The sequence below is a fragment of the Syngnathus scovelli genome, chromosome 6, assembly GCF_024217435.2.
Source record: "Syngnathus scovelli strain Florida chromosome 6, RoL_Ssco_1.2, whole genome shotgun sequence".
Taxonomy (NCBI): Eukaryota; Metazoa; Chordata; class Actinopteri; order Syngnathiformes; family Syngnathidae; genus Syngnathus; species Syngnathus scovelli.
The window spans coordinates 1,970,820-1,997,824 of record NC_090852.1 but is presented as its reverse complement, the minus strand read 5'-3'; the positions used below and the strand labels follow the sequence as shown (position 1 = coordinate 1,997,824).

Sequence of the window (27,005 nt, the reverse complement as noted above, 5' to 3'; positions counted from 1 at the left end):
CCGCCAATGTGTGTGTGTGCGTGTGTGTGCGTGCGTGCATGCATGTGTGTGTGCGTCATTAAAGCTACAAATGTACATGCACCATATGTCATTTTCTTCTTTTCTTTGCAAAGACAGAAGTCAACGCAATCGCCTACCTGCAATTACTGCTGGCATAGGCTTCACTACATTTGATGAAACGACTGCAAGATGTTGTAAACATAGCAAAAACATCTTTAATATTAAGAGGGTGGCAAAGCTTGAGAGCGAGATTTGAACCTGTGACGTGTATGGTTAAATAGTACCTTTCCGGCGACCGCCCTCGCCACTATGTGTTACAAGGCTGGCAGCCCACTCAATTGTACAGAAGTGGTACTTGTGACTCTAAAGCGACTTATGGTGGGGAGGGACCGATTACTTTCCTGTCACTGTCTTTTAAACAATTCATGACAAAATATGGTGGGGAGTTGCCGGTAATGCTTCTGTATCATACTGTCACTGTCAGTCTTGCTCTCGCATTCCTCCTCCAGAACGGTTCTTCATGCTCAGTCACAATTTGTCAGAATACCCACAACAATGCCCCGAAGTTCAAAGTTTAGAATCACTGATTTACCAGGATCCAACTCTCTATTGTAGCACAGGGTAGAATCAAATCCAAGTCGGTCATTGCGAAGTTATACAAAATAATATACAGTGGGCATCCAAAGTCAAAGTCAGCTTTATTGTCAATTTCTCCACATGCCAAAGACACACAAAGAAACCGAAATTTCGTTCCCCGCTATCCCACGGTGACAAGACATGGCCCACAATAGACAATCAAGTAAACAAGTAAACAACAGCGTGCTGAATAAATAATGAATAAATAACACAACAAATAAATAAGAGGAGCAAAAAGGAGCAAGTGAGCGTACAGCAGACATTCCAGAAAATAGCGCCACACGCTACGCAGAAGGGGGTAGCGAATTCAGGGTCCTAACAGCCTGGAGAAAGAAACTGTTGGCGAGTCTGGTGGTGCGGGAGCGCAGGCTCCTGTACCTCTTCCCAGAGGGCAGAAGGTCAAACAGAGTGAGCTGGGTGACTCACATCACTCGCAATCGTGGTTGCCTTGCGGGCGAGATGGGAGGTGTAAATGTCCTTCAGGGAGGGGAGCTGTTCTCTCTGGGGCAAACGGCTGTCATTTAATGAGAGAAAGAAAGAAAAGGTAGCGACGCAGTTGTTTCATCATTCTTAAAATCAACATTCTTAACAGTCACATCACGTTTCGTCTGAAAGTATTTTTCTTCTTTTTCTCTACAAAGAAATACTTTTTTTGCTGTTATTGTGACAGCTTGTGTGTGACTGATGACTGTAGAGTCTTTGGCATGTGGAGAAATTGACAATAAAGCTGACTTTGACTTTGAATGTAGACTGCGCATTCGTGAGTTGCTTGAGGAATAAAGGAATGAGGAAGACGGCTGTGCTTCAAAGTCACGTAACAAGCAAAGTAAAGGGTGCGAAATAAAACGAGGACTGCAGTTCATGACCACTGTCTCCATTTGGTGTGTTGTTGGGTCGCTGACTTCCTCCTTCGATGTGATCCCGTAGGCGACGCGGTCCTTGGAGAAACGTGCCACACGCCCCGTTGTCACGACACTCGCTGGCACTCGTGGGAAATGTGGTTGACTTCATGCAAAACACTACCGCTTTTGTCTAAAGGCATCACCATAATCAACAAAAACTGAATCCTGTCCAGTGCTTTTTTTGTCAACGATATCTGTCTTGTTAGTTCTGATGATTAAGGATAAATTAGGTAAAATTGATTGGTACAATGATTCAGAGGCCTTGTCCTGTTATATTTCTGTGTGAAATAAGATGACATTCACCACACACGTCCACTGAGCCCTGAAACGGTCTGACATCAGGAAGGGCCCTCAGTCTTATGTTATGCTGAATAATCAATGTCTGACATCAGGAAGGGCCCTCAGTCTTATGTATTATTGACTAATCAATGTAACAGGACATTGGGCTACAAAACACACCTCTCAGTCCCATGTTTGCTCAAATTGACAATTCCTGGTTCAAACACAAGTTACTATACTCAAAGTTGGGTTGTGTATCTGATGTAATTATAAATTAAGCAAAAATGTTAGTCTTTTGTCTCTTCATCATCTTTTGATGACAAACCCAAGTGCCAAGTCTAGATTAACAAAATAGACATTGTCTAACTGTTCCAATACTTTTGGAGTCTATAACGTATCACGGTAATAAATTCTACTGTTTTAAGTTTTACTCATTCAGTTGTGGTCTATATAAAGTGGAACAACGATGCTTTTGTCTGAATTTCTCGTTTTGATAGGATCACAGGTCCCTCTTTTCTATATTTGTTCTGAGGTGCGGCTCAGAGCAAGTCGTTTTGGTGCGGTCTCTTGAAATGCAAATGAGATACTTCACACGCCACTGCCTCCAGGCCGCCTACCGGTCAACATATTTGCCGCAAACGTTATGATTGATTAAAAGATGTCAACGGCAGAAGACTTGTCCACACCTACATAACACGTAACAAAATAAATCCCCTCACAATATTTATGAACACGTCTTGTAAACAAGCACTGCAGTCAAGCTATTGCTAGCGCTAGCATTACCGAGAAGCTAACTAATGTATTTAACACATTATTATTATTGTTGTGTTCCACAAAACTGTAAGGGATCGGGCAGTACAGCCAAATGCAGAAAGGGGAAGTGGAGGCGTAGGCTCGTAGCTGGGTGTAGCTTGTGCCACAGCGCGGCAGATGATTATGGAGAGCTGCGGCGACAAAGGGGGCATGGCATGGAGCGCCACTGAGCCAAGGAGCTGTGCGGGTGAAGAGCGCGGCTGGCAAAGCACGTAGCGAGGACGTGTGCTTGCAGGGATCGTAGTCGAGGCCGAGAGTGGAGTCAGGGTGGGCGGCGAGCAGGACGTGGTCAAGAACAAGTGAATGGTCAGGGCGGGCGGCTGGCAATACAAGATGGGTAAACAGGCAAAACAGGTCGGCAACGGGAGTCAGACGGGTGAAATGCAGTGAGCTTACGAATAGCATCATGGGATGGACTGACAATCTGCAGTTGCGCTGGGTGCGCTGATATAGTCCGCTCAACAAGATCAGGTGACAGCGATCATGCTGATTGGAGGGGTGTGGCAGAGCGGTAGGTGCCACAGGCACGTGACAAAAACAGCACTTTTGATGCAATTCATCTTATACAACTACTCAAACTATACCCAGAAGAAGTGAAAACAGAGTGCACAGCTCCAAAATCAGCAGAAAGACTGACGCTAATGCTATTAAAACGAGTTCACAGTTCATATTAGGGTGACAAGACGTCCTCTTAAACCCGGACATGTCCTACATTTTATTTACAGAAACGTCTGGGGGGCATTTCAAAAATCGTCCGGGATTTTGTTGAACTGCCTCAAACATAATACAATACATGTGCAGTACATTGTCAATAGAATTGCCACTCCATTCCATTTCATTCAATTCCAGGTTTTTCTGTATCGTTCGCAAATAAGTCACGCCCTTCTCCTCAAATCTCGTCACTTTGCTACGAAGTAGGGTGGGCTGGCCAGTCTACACTGAGTGTTTACAAGCAATGACGAAACGAAAATGCATGTTCATATTCCCGTGCTTTCGCCAGGGTCGAGCTCCTTATGAAGCTGAGTGCTTGACATGCAAGGTAGGCACTTATGTGTCTGTGGCAAATAAAGGTGCACCCCGCAAGTGGAGGACTGAAGAGGAGCCCTTTTTTCTTCTTGAAATGCTGCAGCGATGGCCGTATTTCTTTTTTTACTTAGTGTACCACTATAAAACTAGAGTTATTGTAAATATGTTTTTGTTATTGTATATAAGTTGTTTTGTATAAATGCAATTGCTATACATACACCATGTCATTTGTGTCATGACACAAATGACCCCTCCCACCCAAAAAAAGACTCCACCTACTAGAAAATGACCATGCCCCCTCCCAAAAGAAAGTGTCCTCTTTTTCAGAAACTCAAATCTGGTCACTCTACGCAATATTATTAAAGTGAAATACAGTTTATTATTTTCGTGTCATCTCAAGCTTACCGCTTTATTGTGTCCATCATTTCCATAGATAGAAAAAACTGAACCATCAACGAAACGAAGTCTTTCGGCGAATCCTTGTCTATACTGACAAAATATTTCTGAAACACTCGTCCTGGAACAAGCAGGACTTGGCCAACAGTTGTGGGAACACTGCTTGAAAAATGAAATTTGACCAGGCACTTCTTTGAGGTTCTGATGTTGGGGGATGGTGCAAAGATTTGTGTGGCTTGATGCATCCAACAACGGAACATTTTGATCTCTCCACTTCGACATCCTTGAGTTGTTAGGACTGCAGAAGTTGGCGCGAGTAATAAACATGGCAGATTTGCGAAACTGTTTGGCAACACCCATTACCTTGCTTGGTTTTCCCTGCCCCAACGGATGTGATGTAATATATAGAAATACGTAATGGAAAACGAAGAAATCTGAACGGAGTAAAAAATAGCCCCCCAAACAGATCATAAAAGTATCTCTGCAGCAACTGAAGGAATATATTACACTTTTCTACACTTCTGGAGACTCCGAATACACAAGAGAATTATTTTAAAAGCAAAAATGTTGATTTTCCATTACAGTGATCCCTCGCTTATTTGCGTTTCGTTTATCGCGGCTTTCATTACATCGTGGATTTTTTTTCCAAATTAAAAAAAACATTTAAAAGTCAAAATAAAACTTGTAAATTGAGGAAACGTGTCTAACCTTTAGGACAATGTATGTATTGCTAGAAATGTTCTTTTACATTCCTTTAGAAGTCCTTTTTCGCGTGTTAGCACGATTGCGAATTAGCATCTTTCCGATAACTCGTTAGCCTGTCCAGTACTTCTTGTTGGTGACCGTACTTCGCGGATTTCACTTATCGCGGGTGGTTTTTGGAACCAATTATCCGCGATAAACGAGGGATTACAAGTTAAAGTCCCAATGATCGTCACACACTGTATGTTTCTTCAAATCTTCAAATTCTTTTGTAGATTTCGAGAAGCTCTGGTGGAATTTGGGAAAGAGCGTTGGAGCGATCCAATTAACAGCAAAAGCAAACAGATCATAAAAGTATCTGCAGGAACTGAAGGAATATATTACACTTTTCTACACTCCTGGAGACCTCAAATACACAAGACAATTATTTTAAAAGCAAAAAATGTTGAATTTCCATGATATATTTCTTCAAATCTTCAAATTCTTTTGTAGATTTCGAGAAGCTCTGGTGGGATTTGGGAAAGAGTGTTGCAGCGATCCAATTAAGAGCAAAAGCAAGTTCTACCTCCACTATCTACTTGCCTCCATTAGTAACTGTATCATTCTCAAGTAAGAACACCTCAGCATGCCTATGTTTAATTTCAAATTTGATGGAACATGAGAAAAATTTGAAAAATGAAAAATGTTTGGGACGGTCATCGCTGCTACCGCTGGATATAGACAACAGCATCAATATTGACGGAAGGTTGTCAATATGTCATTGAAACGCCGCTGCAAGGTTATAGGCACCGCATAGTGTGTGTGTGTGCGCGCGCGTGTGCACGTGTGTGTGCGTGTGCGCGTGTGTGTATTTGCGGTGTGCGTGTGAGTGTGTGTGTTGGTGCGTATTTGAGTGTGCGTGTGTGCATGTGTGTGTGTGTGTGTGTGTGTGTGTGTGTGTGTGTGTGTGTGGGGGTGTGAGTGACTGACTGACTGACTGACTGACTGACTGACTGACTGAGTGAGTGACTGAGTGACTGAGTGACTGAGTGACTGAGTGAATGAGTGACGGTGCGTGTGTGAGTGTGTGTGCGTGCGCATGTGCGTGCATGTCTGAGCGTGTGTGCGTGCGTGTCAGCGTGTCTGAGCGTGTGTGCGTGCGTGTGCGTGTGTATGTGAGAGAGAGAGGAAGAGAGTGAGAGACATAAAAATCTTTTGAGGCGGGGAAGTAAATAATGAAGACCTGCGATATTGTGACTGTACATGTGCACACTTAAACTGTTGCAGAATCAACCAATCACAACCTGTGACGTCATCTCCACGATCAGCAGGTTGCAAACTCAGAGCCCTCAGCCCTCTTACTGATCTCTGGGGACTTTGATCATCTCTCTCTGTCAACCACTCTGTCCAAATGCATTCAACATGTCTCATGTAGCACTAGAGACAAAGAAACACTGGATCTCTTTTATGCTAATATCAAAGAGGCATACAATTGATTTGCTCTCCCCCGCCTGGTTTATCTCCTGCCTGTATATAAGCCCTTTGTTAACAGACAACCAGCTGTGCCCTGCACGGTGAAGAGGCGGTCTGACAAGGCTGAAGAGGCTCCACAATATAGGGTGTATTAAGTCACTCACACAAGGTTGACTTGGACAGTTTGACAGACCACATCACGGACTATAAACCTCTGCGTAGAGAATACTGTACCCTCTAGGACTGTACAGTAGTACTCCAACAACAAACCATGGTTACTCCTGATGTTAAGGCTTTTTAAAAGAAGAAGGAGAGGGCCTGTAAGTCAAGGAACAATGAGTAACTAAAGACTGTTCAGAGGGAGTTGAGCAGAAAAATCAAGGAGGGAAAGGATAGATACAGGAGGAAGATCGAGGAATGCAGGAGAATCAGGGAAGTCTGGAGCGGCCTGAAACCCATTTCAGGCCACCATATGTCAAACTCTCAACAATTGGGAACTAAATAAGGGCGGATGAACTTCACACCTACTTCTGTAGGTTTGGCAATGATTCTGCCTCTCACTACAACAGCTACAACAGCAGTGTTCAATTCATCTCCACTAGGTCCTCCCCACACTGCTGCTTCCAGCCTCTCATCTGCATCCCAAGGCACACAGACCCCCTCTCTGTGCTCCACTCTGTCCCTCACAAACCTCCTGAGGAAGTAGGTCAGCAGGATAAAAAACAGGAAGACAGCAGGACCGGATGACCTCAGTCCCAGAATGGTCAGGTCTTGCTCTGACCAGCTGTGTGGGATCATCGGTTATTTGTTCAACTTGAACCTGAAAAAGGGAAGGGTACCAGACCTCTGGAATAAATCCCACCAGTTCCAAAGACTCAACATCCTAAAGAACCCAGCTGACTCAGACAGGTGACCTTAAAATCGCTCCATGGAGGCCATTGAAGCGGCTGGTTCTTGCCCACCTGCGTTTCCTGGTGAACTTGTCCATGGACATCCTGTAGTTTGCATCCCAGACCAGCATCAAAGTGGATTTAGCCACCATCTTCCTCCTCCAGTGAGCACTGCCTCATCCGATGCTAACGCTAAGCAAGCTTTGAAGGAGTTACATGCTACCATCAGCAAACACCAGAACCTACATCCAAAGGCAGCCTTTATAGTAGCAGGAGACTTCAATCACTCCAATCTAAAGACTGTGCTCCCCAAGTTCTATCAACATGTCACATTTCCCATGAGGGGAAAGAAGATATTAGACCATGTTTACTCTAACATCAAGGATGCATACAAGGCCGTTTCCCTCCCCCACCTGGGACAATCAGACCACCTCTCTTTGTTCCTCCGGCCCAGATACACCCCCCTCATCAAACGTGTGAAGCCCTCTGCTAGGTCTGTTAAGATCTGGCCAGAGGGGGCTGACGCTGAGATGCGGCAACAGCTGCAGGACACCAAGTGGAAGAGGTTTGCCACCCAGGCCACCAGGGACTCCGTCATTGATATTGACTCCTACGCCTCCTCTGTGGTGGATCACATCAACTCCATCAGTGTCACCACCACCAAACGGATTACCACATTTCCCAATCAGAAGCCGTGGATGAACAGCGAGGTCCGTCTACACCTTAAGGCACGTGACACAGCCTTCAGATCTGGGGACAAGCAGGCCTACTGCTCAGCCAGGGCTGCCCTGAACAAAGCAATAGAACAGGCCAAGCACATTCACAAGCTAAAGGTGGAGGATCATTTCAACAACGATCACCGGCGTATGTGGCAGGGCATCCGGGCCATCTCGGACTACAGACCTTCCATCAACCCCCCCCCCCCCACACTGCAACCAACCCCTCCCGAACTCAACCATCACTATGCCCGCATCGACAGAGACAATCAGGAGACGGCCACAAGGGTTGCCCTCCCCGCTGATCACCAACCCCTCACTTTCTCAACCACTGAAGTGTGTGCGGCACTGAAAAGGACAAATGCACGCAAAGCAGCTGGCCCTGATGGCATTCCCGGCCGGGTGCTCAGGAACTGTGCTGAGCAGCTGACGGAGGTGTTCACTGACATCTTCAACCTGTCTCTGGCCCAGGCAACTGTCCCGATGTGCTTCAAGACCACCCCCATTGTGCCGTTGCCTAAACACTCCTCTGCGAAGAGCCTCAACGACTACCGCCCAATTGCACTCGTCTCCCACTTCATAAAGTGCCTCGAGAGGCTGCTCCTAGGTCACGTCAAATCTGGGCTCTCACCTTCTCTGGACAAACACCAATTTGCCTACTGTGCAAACAGGAGCACGGATGACACCTTCTCCTCTGCACTACATGCAGCCCTCTCCCACCTGGACGAGAGCAACACCCATGTGCGGATGCTGTTCATCGACTTCAGCTCTGCATTCAACACCATCATCCCCTCCAAACTCATCACCAAACTTGGCAACCTTGTGGAGAACAAGGACCTCAACATCAAACCCTCTGTCATCAACTGGATACTTGACTTCCTAACCAACAGACCCCAGTTTGTTAGGTTAGACGGCCTCACCTCTTCCACCCTAACCCTGAGCACGGGCGTCCCACAGGATTGCATGCTGAGCCCACTCCTCTACTCCCTCTACACCTATGACTGCACTCCTGCGCATGGCTCTAACACCATCCTCAAGTTTGTAGACGACACAACGGTGGTGGGCCTCATCAAAAACAACGATGAAACGGCCTACAGGGAGGAGGTACAGCACCTGACGACATGGTCTGCCAACAACAACCTGGCCCTCAACACCAAGAAAACCAAGGAGCTCATCGTTGACTTCAGAAAGACTGAGGCTGACACGCACACCCCCATCCATATCAACGGGGAGGAGGCATATACTGTCCATATCTGCTTGTAATTGCTGCATTTCTATACTATATATTTATACATCACTCTTACTCCGCTTGTACATATCTGTTCATATCTGGTTATACTGACACTATGTTGCATATTTATAACCCTATATTTATAATTAGCATTCTAGTACCACCTGCAAATATTTGTTCTACTGCACCTTATTGTAAATACTTAGCTAGTCATATCCATACTCGTCCCTCATGTATATTATCCCGCATAGTATAACTCATCTCAGCTGAGTGGTGTGGTCAGGTACCTGTTCAACCTGAGCCTGAGCCTGAACAAGGTCCCAGGACTGTGGAAGACCTCCTGCGTGGTCCCTGTACCGAAGGTGCCGCGCCCCAAGGAGCCTAACCACTTCAGGCTAATTGCCTTGACATCCCACCTGATGAAGACTATGGAGAGGATCATCCTGGGTCACCTGCGTTCACTAGTGGGAGCGCAACTGGACCCCCTGCAGTTTGCTTACCGGCCTGGTGTTGGGGTGGACGATGCAGTGATTTATTTACTGCACAGAACACTGCTTCACCTGGAGGACAACAGGAGCACTGGGAGGATCATGTTCTTCGATTTCTCCAGTGCTTTTAACACCATCCAGCCGTCACTGCTTAGGGTGAAGATGGAGAAGGTGGGTGTGGACCAGCGCCTGGCTGCATGGACAACAGACTTCCTCACCGACAGGTCGCACCGACAGTATGTGAGGTTACATCGCTGTGAGTCCGACGTGGTGCGCTGCAGCACAGGTGTCCCCCAGGGTACGGTGCTCTCTCCTTTCCTTTTCACCCTGTTCACTTCAGACTTTACCCATGACACCGCTCACTGCCACATCCAGAACTCAGCCCATTTGAAGTAATTGCACCATCATGAGCCTGAGCCTGAACAAGGTCCAAGTACTGTGGAAGACCTCCTGCGTGGTCCCCCGAACTGAAGGTGCCGTGCCCCAAGGAGCCTAACCACTTCAGGCCAATTGCCTTGACATCCCACCTGATGAAGACTATGGAGAGGATCATCTGCGTTCACTAGTAGGAGCGCAGCTGGACCCCCTGCAGTTTGCTTACCGGCCTGGTGTTGGGGTGGATGACAGGTGTTTCCCCCAGGGTACGGTTCTCTCTCCTTTCCTTTTTACCCTGTTCACTTCAGACTTTACCCACAACACCGCTCACTGCCACATCCAGAAGTTCACCGACGACACGGCCATTGTTGGATATGTCTCGGAGGAGAACGATCTGGAATATAGGACGGTCATCAAGGACTTTGTCAGCTGGTGTGAGCTCAACCAGCTTCAGCTGAACACCAGTAAGACGAAGGAGTTGATTGTGAGCTTTGGGAGGACAGCACCCATCTTCACTCCGGTGAACATCCAGGGATCGGACATTGAGGTAGTGGAGAACTACAAATTCCTGGGTGTTCGCCTTAACAACAAACTGGACTGGACTGATCACACCCACGGCCTGTGCAAAAAGGGCCAGAGTCGCCTCCACCTGCTGAGGAGACTGAGGTTCTTCGGTGTGTGCAGGGCTCTCCTCCGGACCTTCTATGATTCTGTGGTGGGCCCAGCCATTCTCTACGCTGTGGTCTGCTGGGGTGGGGGCAGTACTGACCGGGACAGGGGGAGACTGAATAAGATGGTCAGTAGAGCGAGCTCTGTCCCCTGGACTCCATTGAGGTTGTGGGTGAGAGGAGGACGTTGATTAAGCTTAAATCCAACATGGACAACACCTCTCACCCCCTCCATGAGATTGTGCGGTCCCTGAGCAGCTCCTTTAGCGGCAGACTTTTGCACCCTCGGTGTAGGAAGGAACGGTTCCGCAGGTCCTTCATTCCCTCTGCTGTCAGACTTTACAACAAGCATGCCACCTGATAAAATGAATGTGTTTCGTCTCTACGAGCAGCACTTGTGTTTGTCCTTGTCTGTTAGACTTAGACTTAGACTTAGATTTAGACTCAATTTTATTAATCCCTTGGGATTACTCCTTCAGGGAAATTCTGTGTCCAGTAGCAGTAAAATACAAAATACACAAGAAAAAACACAAGAGATAAAGATATACAGAAGATGCAGAAATACACACAGTGCAAGAGTTAGCAATGAAATGTAAAAGAGGCAAAAAGATAAACTAGGCAAGAAAATTGAGGGAGGTAAAAACACTACACAGTAGTTGCCATAATATGTTATTTACCCTTTTTGTAATTCTGGCACTTATTTTATTCTTGCACTCGTATTATTCTTGCACTCATATACGCTGCTGTGACAAGTGAATTTGTGGGATGAATAAAGTTCTATCAATCAATATTTACCTGATTGCACTGTACCTACTGCTCAGTATTACTTTTTACTCTGCACTTTACTGCTTTTTGCACTTCTGGTTGGATGTCAAAGTTCTTTTCGCTGTAGTGTACTTGTGCTGTACATTGACAATAAATTTGAATCTAATCTAATCTGGAGCTAGCTGGGAGCTGTTTGTTTACATTTTTTAGACCTCAGCAGTATTTCACCACCATCAGGTCAGCCATCCTGTGGGAAATGTTTGAGCTCTCCGGAGTTGACATCACGACACATGCTGGATTGTGCATTACCTCACCAACAGCTCATAGTATTTGAGGACCCGGGACTGTGTCGGAGCATGTCGTGTAGAACTTCCAAAGGGGAATGGTCATGGCTCTGTTACTCTTTACCCTCGACACTGCAGAAGTGTACCACCTGTCACTCCCCAGTCACCTACAACAATTCTCTAATGACGCTGCCATCGTATGCCTCATCATTGATGGGGACAACCAACAGTACAGAGAACTTGTTACTTGCTGAAGGACACTTTGACACTGTCACCATGGTTGAGGATTGATCCCACAACCTTAGAGTTGAGAGATGACTACTCCACCACTGAGCCACACCACACAGTAAAGTGGGCCCAACATTGGCACTTGCATATAGGTCTGTATGAAAAAATGCCCACTACAATTCCCCCCCTCAAAAACAGACAGAGTTGACTGACTGACACCCACTTTTTAGGTGGAGTCTGCTTGATTGAATCAACTGACTACATCAGAGAAGGCAGCAAAAGCATGTTACTCTTGTTTTCCGGCTTGCTTACAATGCTTAGGCAACATCCTGTTGTTTTGGAATCCAGTATTTTAGACAGACACTTTATTGATTCCTGGGGGAAATTCAGTTGCCAGCAGTTAAACACAATAAATACAATAAACAAATAGACATTATAAACATCGGACACGACAAAAACGATAACAAAAGAGAGGATTAGAATAGCTCTGATTCTATTCAATAAATTAATAAATAATAATAATAATAATTAATAATTAAAAAGATAAATAAACAATAAACTGCATTGTGTTGACCTCACTGCAGTGTAGCAACTGAAGATATCCAACAAGTTAAACTTGAATGCAATAACCAGGAGTCTGTGTTGTAGTCCACATTTCACTGTTGTTTACTGAAGATTCCTGTATTACATGGTAGAGTGAAAACTGCAACAAAACAAGGTTTGACTGTTTTTCAGCATTAAGTTCAATGTCACCTAAAGTCTCATAAATATTGTTGTACATACGTACATACATGTAAATACAAATGATCTTTTTAAATTATTTATTACCTTCTATTCCAACGTCAAACCTACTTTTATCAATTATTCAACTTAAGAATGAACTTTACTTACGACTTTGCTTCTAGCATTGCCCACGGTCATAAATTAGTTCGTAGAAAGTATTTTCAACAGAACCAGGCAGGAAGTAACTGACAACAAGCAAGAAGTGGTAGGTACGTTACCGGAAATGGTATCAAAATAAAAGCATTGCATACTGCCCCAATGGCGACACAAGTATCATGATCGTGAACGTGCCCCTAACCCCCGCGATGAGTTAAAAAGTCTGATGGCATGGGGAAGAAACAAACCCCTCAGGCTTTCCATGGAACAAGACGGTGTCAACGCCGGTCACTGAGGCTACTCCTCCGCCCAGAGACGGTGCTGTACAGTGGGTGGACGGAGTTGTCTTTGATGGACAGCAGCCTAGCCAACACCCGCTGTTCTGCCACAGATGTCAGATCGGGTAGCTCCATGCCCACAACAGAACCCGCCTTCCTCACTAGTTTGTCCAGGCAGGAGTCATCCCTCTTCTTTTAACTTGTCCAGGTGAGAGAGAGAGAGAGAGAGAGCGATGCAGTCTATAGGCAACAGCATCTTCCACACCCCACCTTATCCTGATACGCAAATTGTAGAGGGCAGAGAGCATGCCGAATCTGAGGCCTGAGGTGGTGAAGCAGCAAACGCTCCAGAGTCTTCATCACCTGAGAAGTCAGCGCGACTGGTCTGAAGTCATTTAGCTCCGCAGGTCGTGGTTTCTTTGGGACTGGGATGATGCACGACGTCCTCCACAGCTGAGGCACCACACATTTCTCCAGACTGATGTTAAAGACATGCTATAGAGCAGGAGTGGGCAATTACGGTCCTCGAGGGCCGGTGACCTGCATGTTTTCTATGTTGCCCCTGTTACTACACACCTGATTCATATGGTCAGATAATTAGCAAGGTCTGCAAACGTTGGGTAACAATCCTGATCATTTGGATCAGGTCTGTTGCAACAGGGAGACATAGAAAATATGCAGGGCACCGGCCCTCGAGGACCGGAATTGCCCACCCCTGCTGTCGAGGGTCACCCAGCTCCAGAGTGCAGACCTTCAGCAGATGAGGAGACCCCATCTGGACCCGTAGCCTCCCCACGGCGGAGTCTCCTCAGCTGCTCACTCACTTGAGCTGCCGTCAGCCTGGGTGGAAAGGCATCACCCAACGGCCTGCAGGGGCAGATCAGGGAGCAGAAGGGGCCGGCAGCCTCAGGTGAGCACTTCCTGAAAAGGCGAGTGGTCTTTAGAAGTCTCCGCAATTTCGTGTTGTATCACAGCCGAAGTAGGACCAAGTTGTGATCCCCCCTCCCAAGTGCTGGCAGAGTGGTGGCACTGTACGCATCCTCAACATTTGCATACAGTAGGTCAATAGTCTTGTTCCCCCTGGTGCAACAATACACATACTGGGTGAAGGCAGGTAGAGTCACGTGATTTAAGTCCCCAGAGATCAGCAGCAGTGCCTCAGGGTGCTGCGTCTGCAGATCAGCAACCGTGGCGTGGATGACATCACACGCTACTCCAGTGTCGGCACGCGGAGGAACGTAAACAAGAACAGCAATGGCTTGTCCGAACTCCCTGGGCAGATAACTCACCGCCAAAGTTCTGTCTCTGCAGCAGATGGAAGTCTTGAGGCACACATGCTCAGGGTTGCACCACCTAACATTCACATACAGAGCAAGACCACCACCTTTACTCTTCCCACAGGCTTTGAGGTCTATGATGTCTGATCATGCTGAGGCCCGGTAGCTCAATGTTAGTATCCGGTACGCTCGCCGTTAGCCACGTGTCACAGAAGTACAGCAAACTGCACTTTCGGAAGGACTTCACAGTCGTCATCAGCGCAGCCAGCTAATCAGTCTTATTTTACAGCGAGTTGACATTTGCCAGGATCACAGAGAGTACAGGAGGCTCAAAATGCCACTTCTCAGTGAGCCGCCTCGCCGTTAGTTTAGCCTTTAGCTTAGCCATGGCTCTGCAGCCATGATAGGTCTTCCTCACCACAGGCGTGTGGAACCACACCTACCCGGGACCGGGTTTTCAGGCCGAATAGAAAATCCCTTGAGTAGGCAATAGTCGCCATAACGCCAAAGATAAGAGGTTTTAGTAAAGAGAGAGAGAACTGCTGGATGGCTGCCACAAACGACAGCGTCAGGAAGGGCGGGGGGGTAATTTGAAAATTTAAGGCAGCAAAGATGCCTAATAGATGTACTGTGGCTGGGTGTAACAACACGAAGGATGAAAAAAAATTAGGCCTGTGCGTCGCCGGCCACATTCAATGTTATTTCAGATAAATAACTGCAAGACAACCCCCGGAGGTGGGCTTGTTGCAAAGATTGGGAGCCTCTTACTTTTAGCGAGGAGGGCCGACCCTTCAGGCTGTTTAAAGGACCTTCATTTCGGATAGGCGGCGGAAGCAGTTTCCCATATGTGGACTTCAGGGGAAATGTAAGTCAAATTGACCCTTACATATTTAAATTGAATATATACCAACCTATAAACAATTCATCTTACATAAACCCTCTCAAAATGCATCGTATTTACATATGTTGGTGACGGATTAAAGGAAATAGACAGATGTGACAGAGCACTTTAGCTGCAGAGTGGCTTCTTGCTCTTTCTTGCTCTTATGTCAACCATGACAGGGTAAATCGTTTTATGCAGTTTTCAGAGGTTGAAATTTTACCTGCCACCACTTAACCTTAGTTCAAGGGTGTACTCAATGCCATGGAAATTTCCTTTATACACTTCTCCTGGTTGACACCTTTTGAACAATGACACATCTCTGATCACTTCGAAAGTCTTTGCAGACCATGGCTTCTTGCTGTAAAATGAGAAACAAAATTGCATGGAAAAGCCTACTAAAATTGAAAAATTAAACTTTATTTGAGGTTTATCAGAGGCAGTTTAAATGATGGCTGTTGTGTATTGACTCCTATTTGACATGATAGTTTTGTGATTGGTTAATTCTGAACATAGCTGCATCCCCAGTTTTAAAAATGTGCACACATTAACTCAGTTGTTTATATTTTATTTCCCCTCAAGAAAATATTTCTTCTTTTTAACTATGTGAAACACGTTGTAAGTCACGTTAATGGCGGACATTTTTTTAAAATATATAATTAATATATTAATAATTAATAATATATAATTATATTGCTCTTTTCATAACAGTATGATAAAATGTCCTCGCTCTTGTAATGTTACCCAACATTTGAGGGATTCAAAATTCAAAACAAAATAATGTGCATTCCTTTTACTCAATAGTTTTATTGCAGACTAATGGAAAACTTCCCTAAAATGTTTTTCTCTAATATTTTATACAGACAATCTACATCCCTCAAATGTTTTGCTCTAATATTTTACACAGAAAATCTACAGAGAGCCTTCAACAGCAACAGTCATCAGGCGAAACAGAACAGTTTTCACGGGCTCCTCCCAACCCATTGGCAGCTCTGGATCGAATAGTACGAAGGGCTTGTCGCATGTTAATGGATCAGCTCCTGCTGGACCTAAAGCCATTCCTCACTGGCCTACTGACACGGCCCTGGTTGATCCAGGGAGAGCCCACTCCCAAACTCTGCCAGATCCTGGAATATCATCTGGACCTGTACAGCCATGTTCAACTGCCTTGCCGACAGGTCTCAGTAGCTATTGCTTTGCATACTTAGATAAGTCACCTGAGGAAAGCTATTTCACTTACTGTATGTTCCAAACCATAAGGCACACTTAAAAGCCTTAATTTTCACAAAAGACGAAGAAGCACCTTTTTATAAGGTGTGCCTTTTATGTGGACTAAACTTCATAAATCTGTAAATGTTGTTTTGAGGACGTTACGTTGTACGTAAAATATGTAGACAGAGGTGGTAAACCAATCAGAGAACTTTACGTAATACATAGCGTATGTACCTCGGCCGAAATTGTTAAATAAAGATCGGCTCGTGCAAACCAAACAGCATTAATAGCCTCTAAAGTAGCATCGACAAAGAGACATGCTTACAAAGCACAATTCAAGCTTTCTCGAAAGCCGGGATCATTGCTGAAGAGCAACGTGATGAGGACGAGACAATGGCGAAACGGAACTTGTCATGTTTAATGGCGAACTTGCCCAACTGTTTAATTCATATACAGAAGATGAGAGGTTCATGACTGGGGAGGCACTGACGTCACTCCCCCCACCCCGTTAAAATTTGTCCGACACCTAACCGTGTCACAAAAACGAACGCTGATCTAGAGTAGCTTATTCATGATTTAATTTGAACTATTTTAATTAAAATCCCATATCAGCAGTCTTCACACATACAAACATTCAATAAAGCACATGGAATCAAAAACTTTTTCGATCGTGGCTTTTCCCGTGTTTGAAAAGTACGGAAGAGGATTAGGGCCAGTGGGGGGAAAAAAAAAGAGGGGTGGCAGGATTCTGACTTTTTTTCTCATAATATAAAGTCAGAATTCTGACTTTATGGCGTGGGGTGGCGGAGGGAAAGTCAGTGTGGTGTGGTTTTAACCAGAGAGGACATTATATCGTCAACGAGTGGCTTTTAGCGTGCCAGAGGATTGCCGGAGGACATCATTTCTCTCTTGGAGGAGCAGGGGGTGAGTAAATAAAGCATTGTGTTCATTTTGATGACTGTTGCGTATATAACTGGCTCCGTGTAGCATGTAGCTCCGTTGCTAATCGATAGCTCTTGACGGGATGTGCCGCATTTACACGTAAAGCAGCATTATGCGTATGTTTGTTCATTCAGTAGTCAGTTTCATTACACCGATGACGTAATGTTCGATTATAAATATATATACACGTCACGTCAACGTCACAAAGCGTCGGTAAAACACCGCGACTCGCGGCATAAACTATGCCTTGCTGGTTGTGGCCAGCTGCAATATCATTGCACCTTAAATTTAACTCAATACACCGATCACACTGTTGTTTAAGAGTAGTGATTCTACGTGCCACAATTCAAGGTTACATCATTTGAAGTATAATCATGCACACACGCACGTCTTTATTTACTCACTGGATGAGACTTGTTTAGTGAAGTTACACCTGACATTGTACCAGGAGTGAGAACATTATCATTAAAAACAACTTTATACAATAAGCATACTGTCATAAAGTCATGTTTTCAAAATGCCCACTGTTGTGTTTGACAAATTGTAATTGTTTTTACTTTGTTGTGCAGATAAAGTGACTGATGGAGGGTGCAACTCAACCAGTGCCTGAAAAGCCGGATTTGGATGACTTAATCAAGCTATGCTTTAGACTTGCATTCAGCAACAAGGAAATACTGCAGTTTTAGCACATAATGTTCAGACTATTATAAGTATTCGGACTCTGAAGAGAACTTGTAAAAGACTTGGTCTGTTCCGAAGAAAGAATCAGTCGGACCTGGGAGATGTGTTGGCTTTTGTCCAGCATGAAATCCTGACTTGTGGCCAGATGCAAGGTTATCGCTGGCTTCATCTACGTGCGATTCAAAAAGGATTTGTTGTCTCACAAGATACAATAAGAAAAATCATAAAATTGGTTGACCCAGTCGGCGTGGAATTAAGAAGAGCACGACGCCTTAGAAGACGCCAGTACAGCTGCCGAGGCCCAAATGCTCTTTGGCACATGGATGGCTATGATAAATTAAAACCCTATGGGATTTGCATCAATGGTTGTATTGATGGGTTTAGCCGGTATGTGTTATGGGCAGAGGCCTATACAACAAACAATGATCCCAAGGTGATTGCAAGTTATTTTATCAAAACAGTTTCGCGCATTGGTGGATGTCCAGAGAGAATCCGTGCAGACAGGGTCACAGAAAATGGTTGTTTTGAACAGATGCAAGTGTTTTTGCGACAAAACCACTCTGACAATTTTGCTGGGGAGAAAAGTTTTCTTTGCTGGAGAAGTACTGCCAATCAGCGCATTGAAGGGTGGTGGTCCATCCTTCGCAAACAGCACACAGTTCTGGATTAATTTATTTCAAACTCTTCAGGAGGATGGTCACTACACAGGAGATTTTCTGGATAAAAGTCTTATCCAGTTCTGTTTTCTTAATTTTGTGCAGGTAAAATATTTTGTCTCTCCATCATGTTTTTGAAGTTGAAATGAATGAATGAGTAGTAAAAAATAACAATGTACTTAAATACTTAACTATGCTGCTCTTGTGCAGGATGAGCTGGATGAAGTTGTGAACTCACACAAAATAAGACCAAGGTCGAACGGTGATACAGCTTCAGGTCGGCCAGTCGTCATGTATTCATTCCCTGCCATGCACAGTGCCGAGGATCGACTGAAACCCACTGGAATTCAAGATATCACTGCATGTATGGAAGAGTGCACTCCAAAATGCCAGTTTCCTTGCGATGAAACTGTATTTGAACTGTGTTGTCTGCTAATGGGGGAAAATGAATGGCACGCTCCATCAGATCCATTGCATGCAAGTGACTTGTATCTTATGTTGAGAGAGGAATTACTGAAGATTGTTTGACAAGCGTATTGATGTAATGAACATACAAACTCCACAGAATTTTTTTTTTTTTAATCAGTTACTATGTTTTTTTTAGTCTTACAATGACTTCTTGACCTTTAAATATTCCTTAATGACACAAATGTTCCAGAATAATTCATTGCAAAATTGCAATTTTTTAAACTATGCTTACCTGATCTATGGTTATTGTTTTCCATTTGTGACTAACAAAAACAAAGATGTTACATTTTGCTTGAAATGTCCTGAAATTGAATGCTTAAATATGTATTAAGTATTAATGTATTACTTGTATATTAAAAATTTTGCCTTTTCATAGAAGGCATCTGTACTACAACATAATACAGTGGAGCCTCGGTTTTTGAACGTCCCGGTTCTCGAACAAATCGGTATTCGAACAAAAAATTCGAGATTTTTTTGCTTCGGATGTCGGACGAAATTCGGTTGTCGAACCTCGCGAGATGAGCTGAGAGGACCCGCGTGCCAACAGACTCCATTCGTTATTACGTTCTCGTTACTCTGAGGATTGCATCAACTCTATTCATGCCTCCAAAGGAAGCAAGTGGGAGCAGTAAAGCCATCCTAAAACACAAAGACGCTCCTAAAGCAATGCGACACTGAGCGCCCGGCGCGCTGCGGTTGCGCGATCGGACTGAATTAAGCTCCCTGCGCACTGAGGTCCATTTAAATTTTGGAAAGTACATTAGGACTTTCAAAATATTTTCTAAATTTTAGCGACCGCTCTGTCACAATAATGCGAACAGCGCGGTGCAGTTGCGCGGTCGGCGGCGCGCAACGGTTGCGCGATTGGACAAAAATGCGCAAATGAAATTAATGCTTAAAAATAGGCGTTGTTGTTGTTTTTTTGGGCTTGTAACGGATTAATTTTATTTTTATTATTTGTAATGGGAAGATATTATTCGGAATTCGAACGATTCACTTCTCGAATACTCTTCTGGAACGGATTGTGTTCGAAAACCGAGGCTCCACTGTACCTTATTTTTATATACCAACATTCAGGTGCAGTCAGGAAATACATAGTGGCTGAAGAGTGAATTTATTGAATGCAATAAAATACTCTTCATTACAGAAGCATTCACTTAATACTATGTAGCTGCTGAAAACAACCATCCAATGGTTATGCATAACATCTTGGGTCGTTTTAATAAAGCCCCAGAACTTTTATATAACTGGAACATAATACCAAATGCAAGCTGTTTCTATAAAATTCTAAAAACTGAAGGAACGAATACAAAGTTTGTTTCTATTTGACCTATAAGAACAGTGAACAAAATGTGTTGTGTTGATGCAATTTACAACGACGTTATGCTTATTGACAGAATTAAACAATATCCATGACCCAGATATTGCTTTCGAGAATGGTGTTGAATTCTGATCGGAAGTCTGGGAAATTTTCATAGCTGTCAGCAATGTACAAAACCTTTCCACACATGTGCCCCACTGGTCTTCTACTAAACTATCATTTGTTGAAACTCCACAAGGATGGTGTCGGTGACAATAAGATCAGATCCAGTGCAAAACCGGAGAAATTTCTGAAGCTTGAGTTCATCCAACTCTCTGATGAACCTTTTCAGATGATTTACCACTTCCTTCTGCATTGAGGTTAAATCATTTGGAAATTTCTGCTGTTGGCAGACCTTTTTGGAAGTAGGTTGCAAGTCAGAGCACAACTTGTTAAGTGCGTCAGGACTTATGAAGTCATGGTGAAAAGTAACTTCCCTCCAGCAGTCAATAACAAACATGGGCTTTTGGACAAGCTCTTTGTGCGCTATTTCCTGCAGTATTGTGGGAAAGGTTTCAGGTGTGATTCTCTTTCTACACCCATAGCTGTCAAGAACTTCCACAAGATCATCTTCGTCCACTTCTGAAAAGTCCTTCATTGCGTCCATCAAAACTTCACGCTCCTGGCTGCTCACAAACTGCAGAAAGTGGGCCCTTGGATCACTGTCGACACAGTTGAAAAGCACTTACTCGAGGAAAGGAAACGCAAGTTTGTTTGGGAAATAGCAACAATCTTGGTAACCTTTTATAAATATTCTCCCAACTGCTTTCCACTTTGCTGCAGAAAAATCATGACGGATAATTGGCACCTTAATTGATGTACCAAGGGTGCATCGGTCATAGAATTCCTGCCAGAAACAGGTGACAACATCTCTCAGTACTCCAGACCCAACACCTGCTTCTTCTCTATCATCTGGGACTATGCGTTTCACACTGAGTGGTTTGTTCAATATTTCTTCTTTACAGAATGCTCTTATCATATCATTCAATGTGTCAGTGGAGTGGACAGTTATAGTCAACACATCTTGTGGATCAGGTGGATTGAGGGGAATAGCAGGACCATCGTAGATCATTGTGACTTCTGTATCTTCCTCTGTGTCATATGTGGGACCAAAGGTAATTCTGAATCAACAGAAATGTTGAATGACTGGTAGACTTCATTTGAATAAACAGAGACCTCGTCACTTTCTGCGGCATTGTATTCACTGCCATTGTCTGACGTAACTTCCTCGTGTGTGTGGACATCATCTTGGTTGTCTTTTGGTCTTGTTGCAATGTAAAAACGCAACAATGTTAGCTTTGCAGCCTCGTCCATATAGCCGATGGAATGGCAGGTGTCATCAGTGAGGCAGTTTTGTTTGAAATCCCAAACCTCAAACTCAAAGTCCAATTGTGATCCTTCTGAAGAAATCTGATCTGGGAAAAATAGTTTTTTTCCTTCCTTGAGAACGTCTTTCAACCCAGCTTCTGTGGACATTTGAAGTTTTCTGGTACCCCCTCCCTGCTTCTCCCTCACCTGTTTGGTCATCTTTCCATAACTGTGTATCCATCCGATCGCAGTATTTCTTGTTTTCTGCTTCTTTGTCTCTTGTGGTTGTGTCTTTGAGGTGGTGTCCTCTTTGTCACTATCTTTCCTGAGTTTCATTTTTTCACGTAGTTTTTCTAAAAGTCCGGTTTTTCTTTTGGATGTAGGCTGTTTCGTCTTGCAAAAATTAAAGAGTGCAATGCGGTCTCCATAGCAAGGGATGTAATTGGCAAGAGTGACATCCTCCATCAGTGCGATGACATCACTGTCAATCTGCACGATGATAGAAAAAAAAATCCGACACACAATCACTTAATTTGAAAGAAAGAAACACAGATATAATACTTATTGTAAATCAAATCCACACTCAACAAACATGTTGCAACTGTTTAATCTTTAAGAATTTATTAAGCCACATTTATACCTGAAGTCTATGTGTCTTTTATTTCATTTTATACACTATTTCAGGGGCGGGCAATTAATTTTTACAAGGGGCCACATGAAAAACCTGAGTTGTGTCAGAGGGCCACACCTACGTTAACTTAAACCTGCTCAATTTTCTTCCATTGTAAAATGCACTAAATTATTTATTTTAAATAGTTGGTACTGGTAATTAGAAGAATACAATTATTCTGTTTATATTTATATTAATGTGAAATTGTGGTGTATAGGTCAAATAAAAAAACAATTATTAATCAGTTCAATTTATTCTTAACTTCTTTAACTTTTCCTCAAATGACAAAGCCACTGCATCTCTGGGTGTGAAGTTTGATAAAAAGTCCTTGTTGGGCTTGCAGTTTTGCATCAGCCTCTGATGCGCCCTGTTTATCAGACAGATGTATTTTTTCTCATGCTTGGTCGTGTAGTGGCGACTCAAATTATATTCTTTAAACACAGCGACCTGTGTACCACAAATCAGGCACACGGCTTTACCTTTCATTTCTGTAAAGAAATACTTGGCAGTCCATGTCTTGTTGAAAACACGGCGCTCCTTGTCAACTTTTCTTTTCTGAGGGTTAGCACACATTTCTCGGGCAGCATTACTTCGCACTGTTCACCTTCACGCACAGCTCACATACATGTACGCTACACGGAAGTGCGACGCCTTTCAACATAAAAGCAAAACAGTTGTATTGCACGCACAACACAAATTATTATATATATTTTTAATTAAGTAGTAATCAAATATAATTTACGATTGGCCTCATGCGGGCCGGACAGGGACGCACAAAGGGCCGGATGTGGCCCGCGGGCCGTAATTTGCCCAGGTCTGCTATAGTGATACAAAAAATTAACTGCTTCTGTGTACATTGTAATGTGTTGCTCCTCCAGGAGTCTACTATCTATATATCAGCAGCATGGTAGATAGTTACATCCATTAACCTTCACTCAATGTTCATACATTACGTGTAGTGAATTAAGACTCTCTTGCAGTGCAGGAATTACAGCTGACAAACCACCCTAGGACTACTTTATCTTTTTAGTGGGATCTTTATTGCCATAGCTATTCATATTTTACTTGTCTGATTGTGACTAGGGGCATGTTCAGAAGTTCACTTTGCCACCTGTAAACCTGTATATATATTTATAATCGAGCATTACGTCATCGGTTTAATGAAACTGACTACTGAATGAACAAAAATCCGCATAATGCTTCTTTACGTGGGCGGCTCGGTGGCGCACTGGGTAGCACGTCCGCCTCACAGTTAGGAGGGTGCGGGTTCGATTCCACCTCCGGCCCTGTGCGGAGTTTGCATGTTCTCCCCGAGCCCGCGTGGGTTTTCTCCGGGCACTCCGGTTTCCTCCCACATCCCAAAAAACATGCTTGGTAGGCCGATTGATCACTCCAAATTGTCCCTAGGTGTGAGTGCGAGTGCGAATGGTTGTTTGTCTCTGTGTGCCCTGCGATTGGCTGGCAACCGGTTCAGGGTGTCCCCCGCCTACTGCCCGATGACGGCTGGGATAGGCTCCAGCACGCCCGCGACCCCCGTGGGGACTAAGCGGTTCAGAAAATGGATGGATGGATGGATGCTTCTTTACGTGTAAATGCGGCGCATCCCGTCAAGAGCTATCAATTAGCAACGGAGCTACATGCTACACGGAGCCAGTTATATACGCAACAGTCCCCAAAATGAACACAATGCTTTATTTACTCGCCCCCTGCTCCTCCAAGAGTGAAATGATGTCCTCCGGCAATCCTCTGGCACGCAAAAAGTCATTCGTTGACGACATAATGTCCTCTCTGGTCAAAACCACACCACACTGACTTTCCCTCCGCCACCCCACGCCATAAAGTCGGAATTCCGACTTTAAAGTCAGAATTCTGAGAATAAAGTCAGAATTCTGACTTTAAAGTCAGAAAATGGGAATTCTGACTTTAAAGTCAGAATTCTGACTTTATTCTCAGAATTCTGACTTCACAGTTGGAATTCTAACTTTAAAGTCAGAATGCTGAGAAAAAAGTCAGAATCCTGTCACCCCTCGTTTTTTTTTTCTTCACTGGCCGTAATCCTCTTCTGTAGAAAAGACATGCTCCGAAATCCCGTTGTCCGAATCAAACCTTTTAACTCCAGAGTTGGTCTTCCTTTACTGATGACCTCCTGCTATGACCAAAAATTCATAATTGAAAATCATTTCAGTTTGGATATGTAATCCTCCATTGTAAAACGAAATGTAAAAAAGAAAAAGGAAAACGAAATATCTGGACGACTGCTCCTCAGTTGTTCACTGTAAATTTGAACTGGAGATCACTTATTTTACAGGTGGGCGCATGAAGCATCCCGGGATCACTAGCGCCCCCTGTCATAAGGCTGGAGAACTTTTTTTTGTTGCCTCCGTTGGGTCTCTTTTCAAAGCCATTTTGTTCATCTAAAGAAACACGGCGTTATAGACAGATGACAAAAACACTACATATTATACACATCAGCTTAACTACGGAATTTAGTTGATATAGCCGCAGTGTTTGAACACTGCGACATAGAGACAGACAGCAGTTCAGTCTAACTGCACAACCTGTCAGCATAGCCGTGTGACTACGCAATCCTCAGAGGAGGCAAGGCAGGAAGTTGCCTCCTTCGAGCGACTCGTCTTCGGTTTTAACGACTATAGAAATTCTGTGATTTTGGTTCAAAATGATACAAAACTACTGAAATTAAAAGGAAAATGACTTTATAATAAAAACAATTGAATTTGTTTTTTCCCCCTTTCATGATGGCAGGGGTGCCTCCTCTGACCGCATGTCCCTGCTGTGAGTACAGTACAGTACAGTACAGTACAGTACAGTACAGTACAGTACAGTACAGTACAGTACATGGTTAAATGATAGAATTAAGTACAACCGAACTCACCGAATTGTCTTGCTCCTGTTTTCGTTTTTCTTTGTTTACCGTAAGTCATGGCGTGCATACGCCCTATAATGCAGTGCGCCCTATGTGTGGATTAAGTACAGAATTGATCCCGCAATTCAGCGATCCTAAACCTTTTTTGCATCACTGACCGGATTTTTGTCAGACAATATTTTCACGGACCGGTGTTGGATGAAGTCACGATTTCTTGCGGTAAAAACTTCTAAAAACACTTTTAAAAAGACACAAATCAAATCTAAATCAAATGCCGAAAGCATTACTACGGCAACATTGTTTTTAGAAGTTTTATTCGCAAAAATCGTTCATATTTGAACTACAATCCCATTTCCGCAAAACAGACTAAACACAATCTTAAACTGTCTTTGCAGCCTAGCGTGACGTCTTCAAAAGTGTTAGGGAGCCAATCTGAACAACGAGTGGATGTGATGCCGGCTTTTAAGGCGTGGCGGATAAATACAACAAAATAAAATGATACGACCGGAATTAAAACAATGTTACTGTGGTGCAGAAGGAAAGGAGACGCAGGTGTGTCACAAAAGAACTTTACTGAACATACTCGTAAAGCAAGGAATAAAGAGAACACGCACCACGGTCCCAACAGACCCGCAATCGACGGCATACGTGGAGTCCCAGCCGCAATCGGCGGCATTCGGGGAGTCCCCGCCGCAATCGGCGGCATACGGGGAGTCTCAGCCGCAATCTGCGGTATACAACGATTGACTATTATATGTACGTAGATCTGTGGAATAATTGGAGCCGCAACTGATGACAAGGCAGGTCAGCGGCACACGTAATTCCGGAGTCAACAGCTGTGTGTGTTCACTTCACTGGTTTCTTTTATATCAAACAAATTGTTTTAGGTTCATTACCTGACATGTTTCGGCGGTTTCTTCCGCCTTCATCAGAGTGTCACCGATGTGATAGTGACGCGTCTTTATCAGCTGATGGATGAAGGCGTGGCTCACCTGTCAGATTTGACAGGTGAGTCACGCCCTCTGCTGTCCATTCACCTCTCCAGAATGCTGTTCCAGGTTGTAGAGAGCATATAGGCTCCCTCATCCCTGTTGATGGTCCTCGGGCCCCGCTTGCGGATCTCAATGGCCTCCCTGATCCAACGCTGATGTTTGTTTTCTTCTGTGTGTGTTGTTTTTTTTAAGTGACACGAAAGACGAAGATTCCGATGGATTTAATGATTTGGAATGACACGGATGGTTTGATAAAATTGTTGTTTATATTATTATTATTTGTGATATCTAGTCTGACGTCAGCGGCGCACGTAGTTCCAGAGTCAACAGCTGTGTGTGTGTGTGTTTTTTTTAAGTGACACGGAAGACGAAGATTCCGATGGATTTATTTATTTGGAGTGACACGGATGGTTCAATAAAGTTGCTTATATTATTATTATTTGATATATAGTGTATACATTGTTATACGGGCCTGTGGAATAATTTAAACTGCAACTGACGACAACGAGTCCGACGTCAGCGGCGCGCCGCAAACGCAGCGTTGTTTACAGAAAGGACGAAGGATTTGATCGATGGATTTATTGATTTGGAGTGACACAGATGGTTTGATAAACGTGTTATTTATGTTATAGTTATTTGAATAACTGTTAATGTTGCGTCAGGCCCA

The 27,005-nt window shown here is 44.1% G+C and overlaps 1 protein-coding gene across 6 annotated transcripts in view; it reads left to right on the top strand.

Annotated features, from left to right (window-relative positions):
- The window catches only part of exoc3l1 (exocyst complex component 3-like 1), a 110,755-nt gene that overhangs the window by 59,807 nt on the left and 23,943 nt on the right, over positions 1-27,005 (top strand). For all 6 annotated transcript variants that reach the window (XM_049723039.2, XM_049723037.2, XM_049723044.2 and 3 more), the window contains 2 exons: positions 5,247-5,363; positions 16,073-16,343. In XM_049723039.2, the coding sequence (XP_049578996.1) occupies positions 5,247-5,363; positions 16,073-16,343 (388 nt within the window). The remainder of the gene's footprint in view (positions 1-5,246; positions 5,364-16,072; positions 16,344-27,005) is intronic.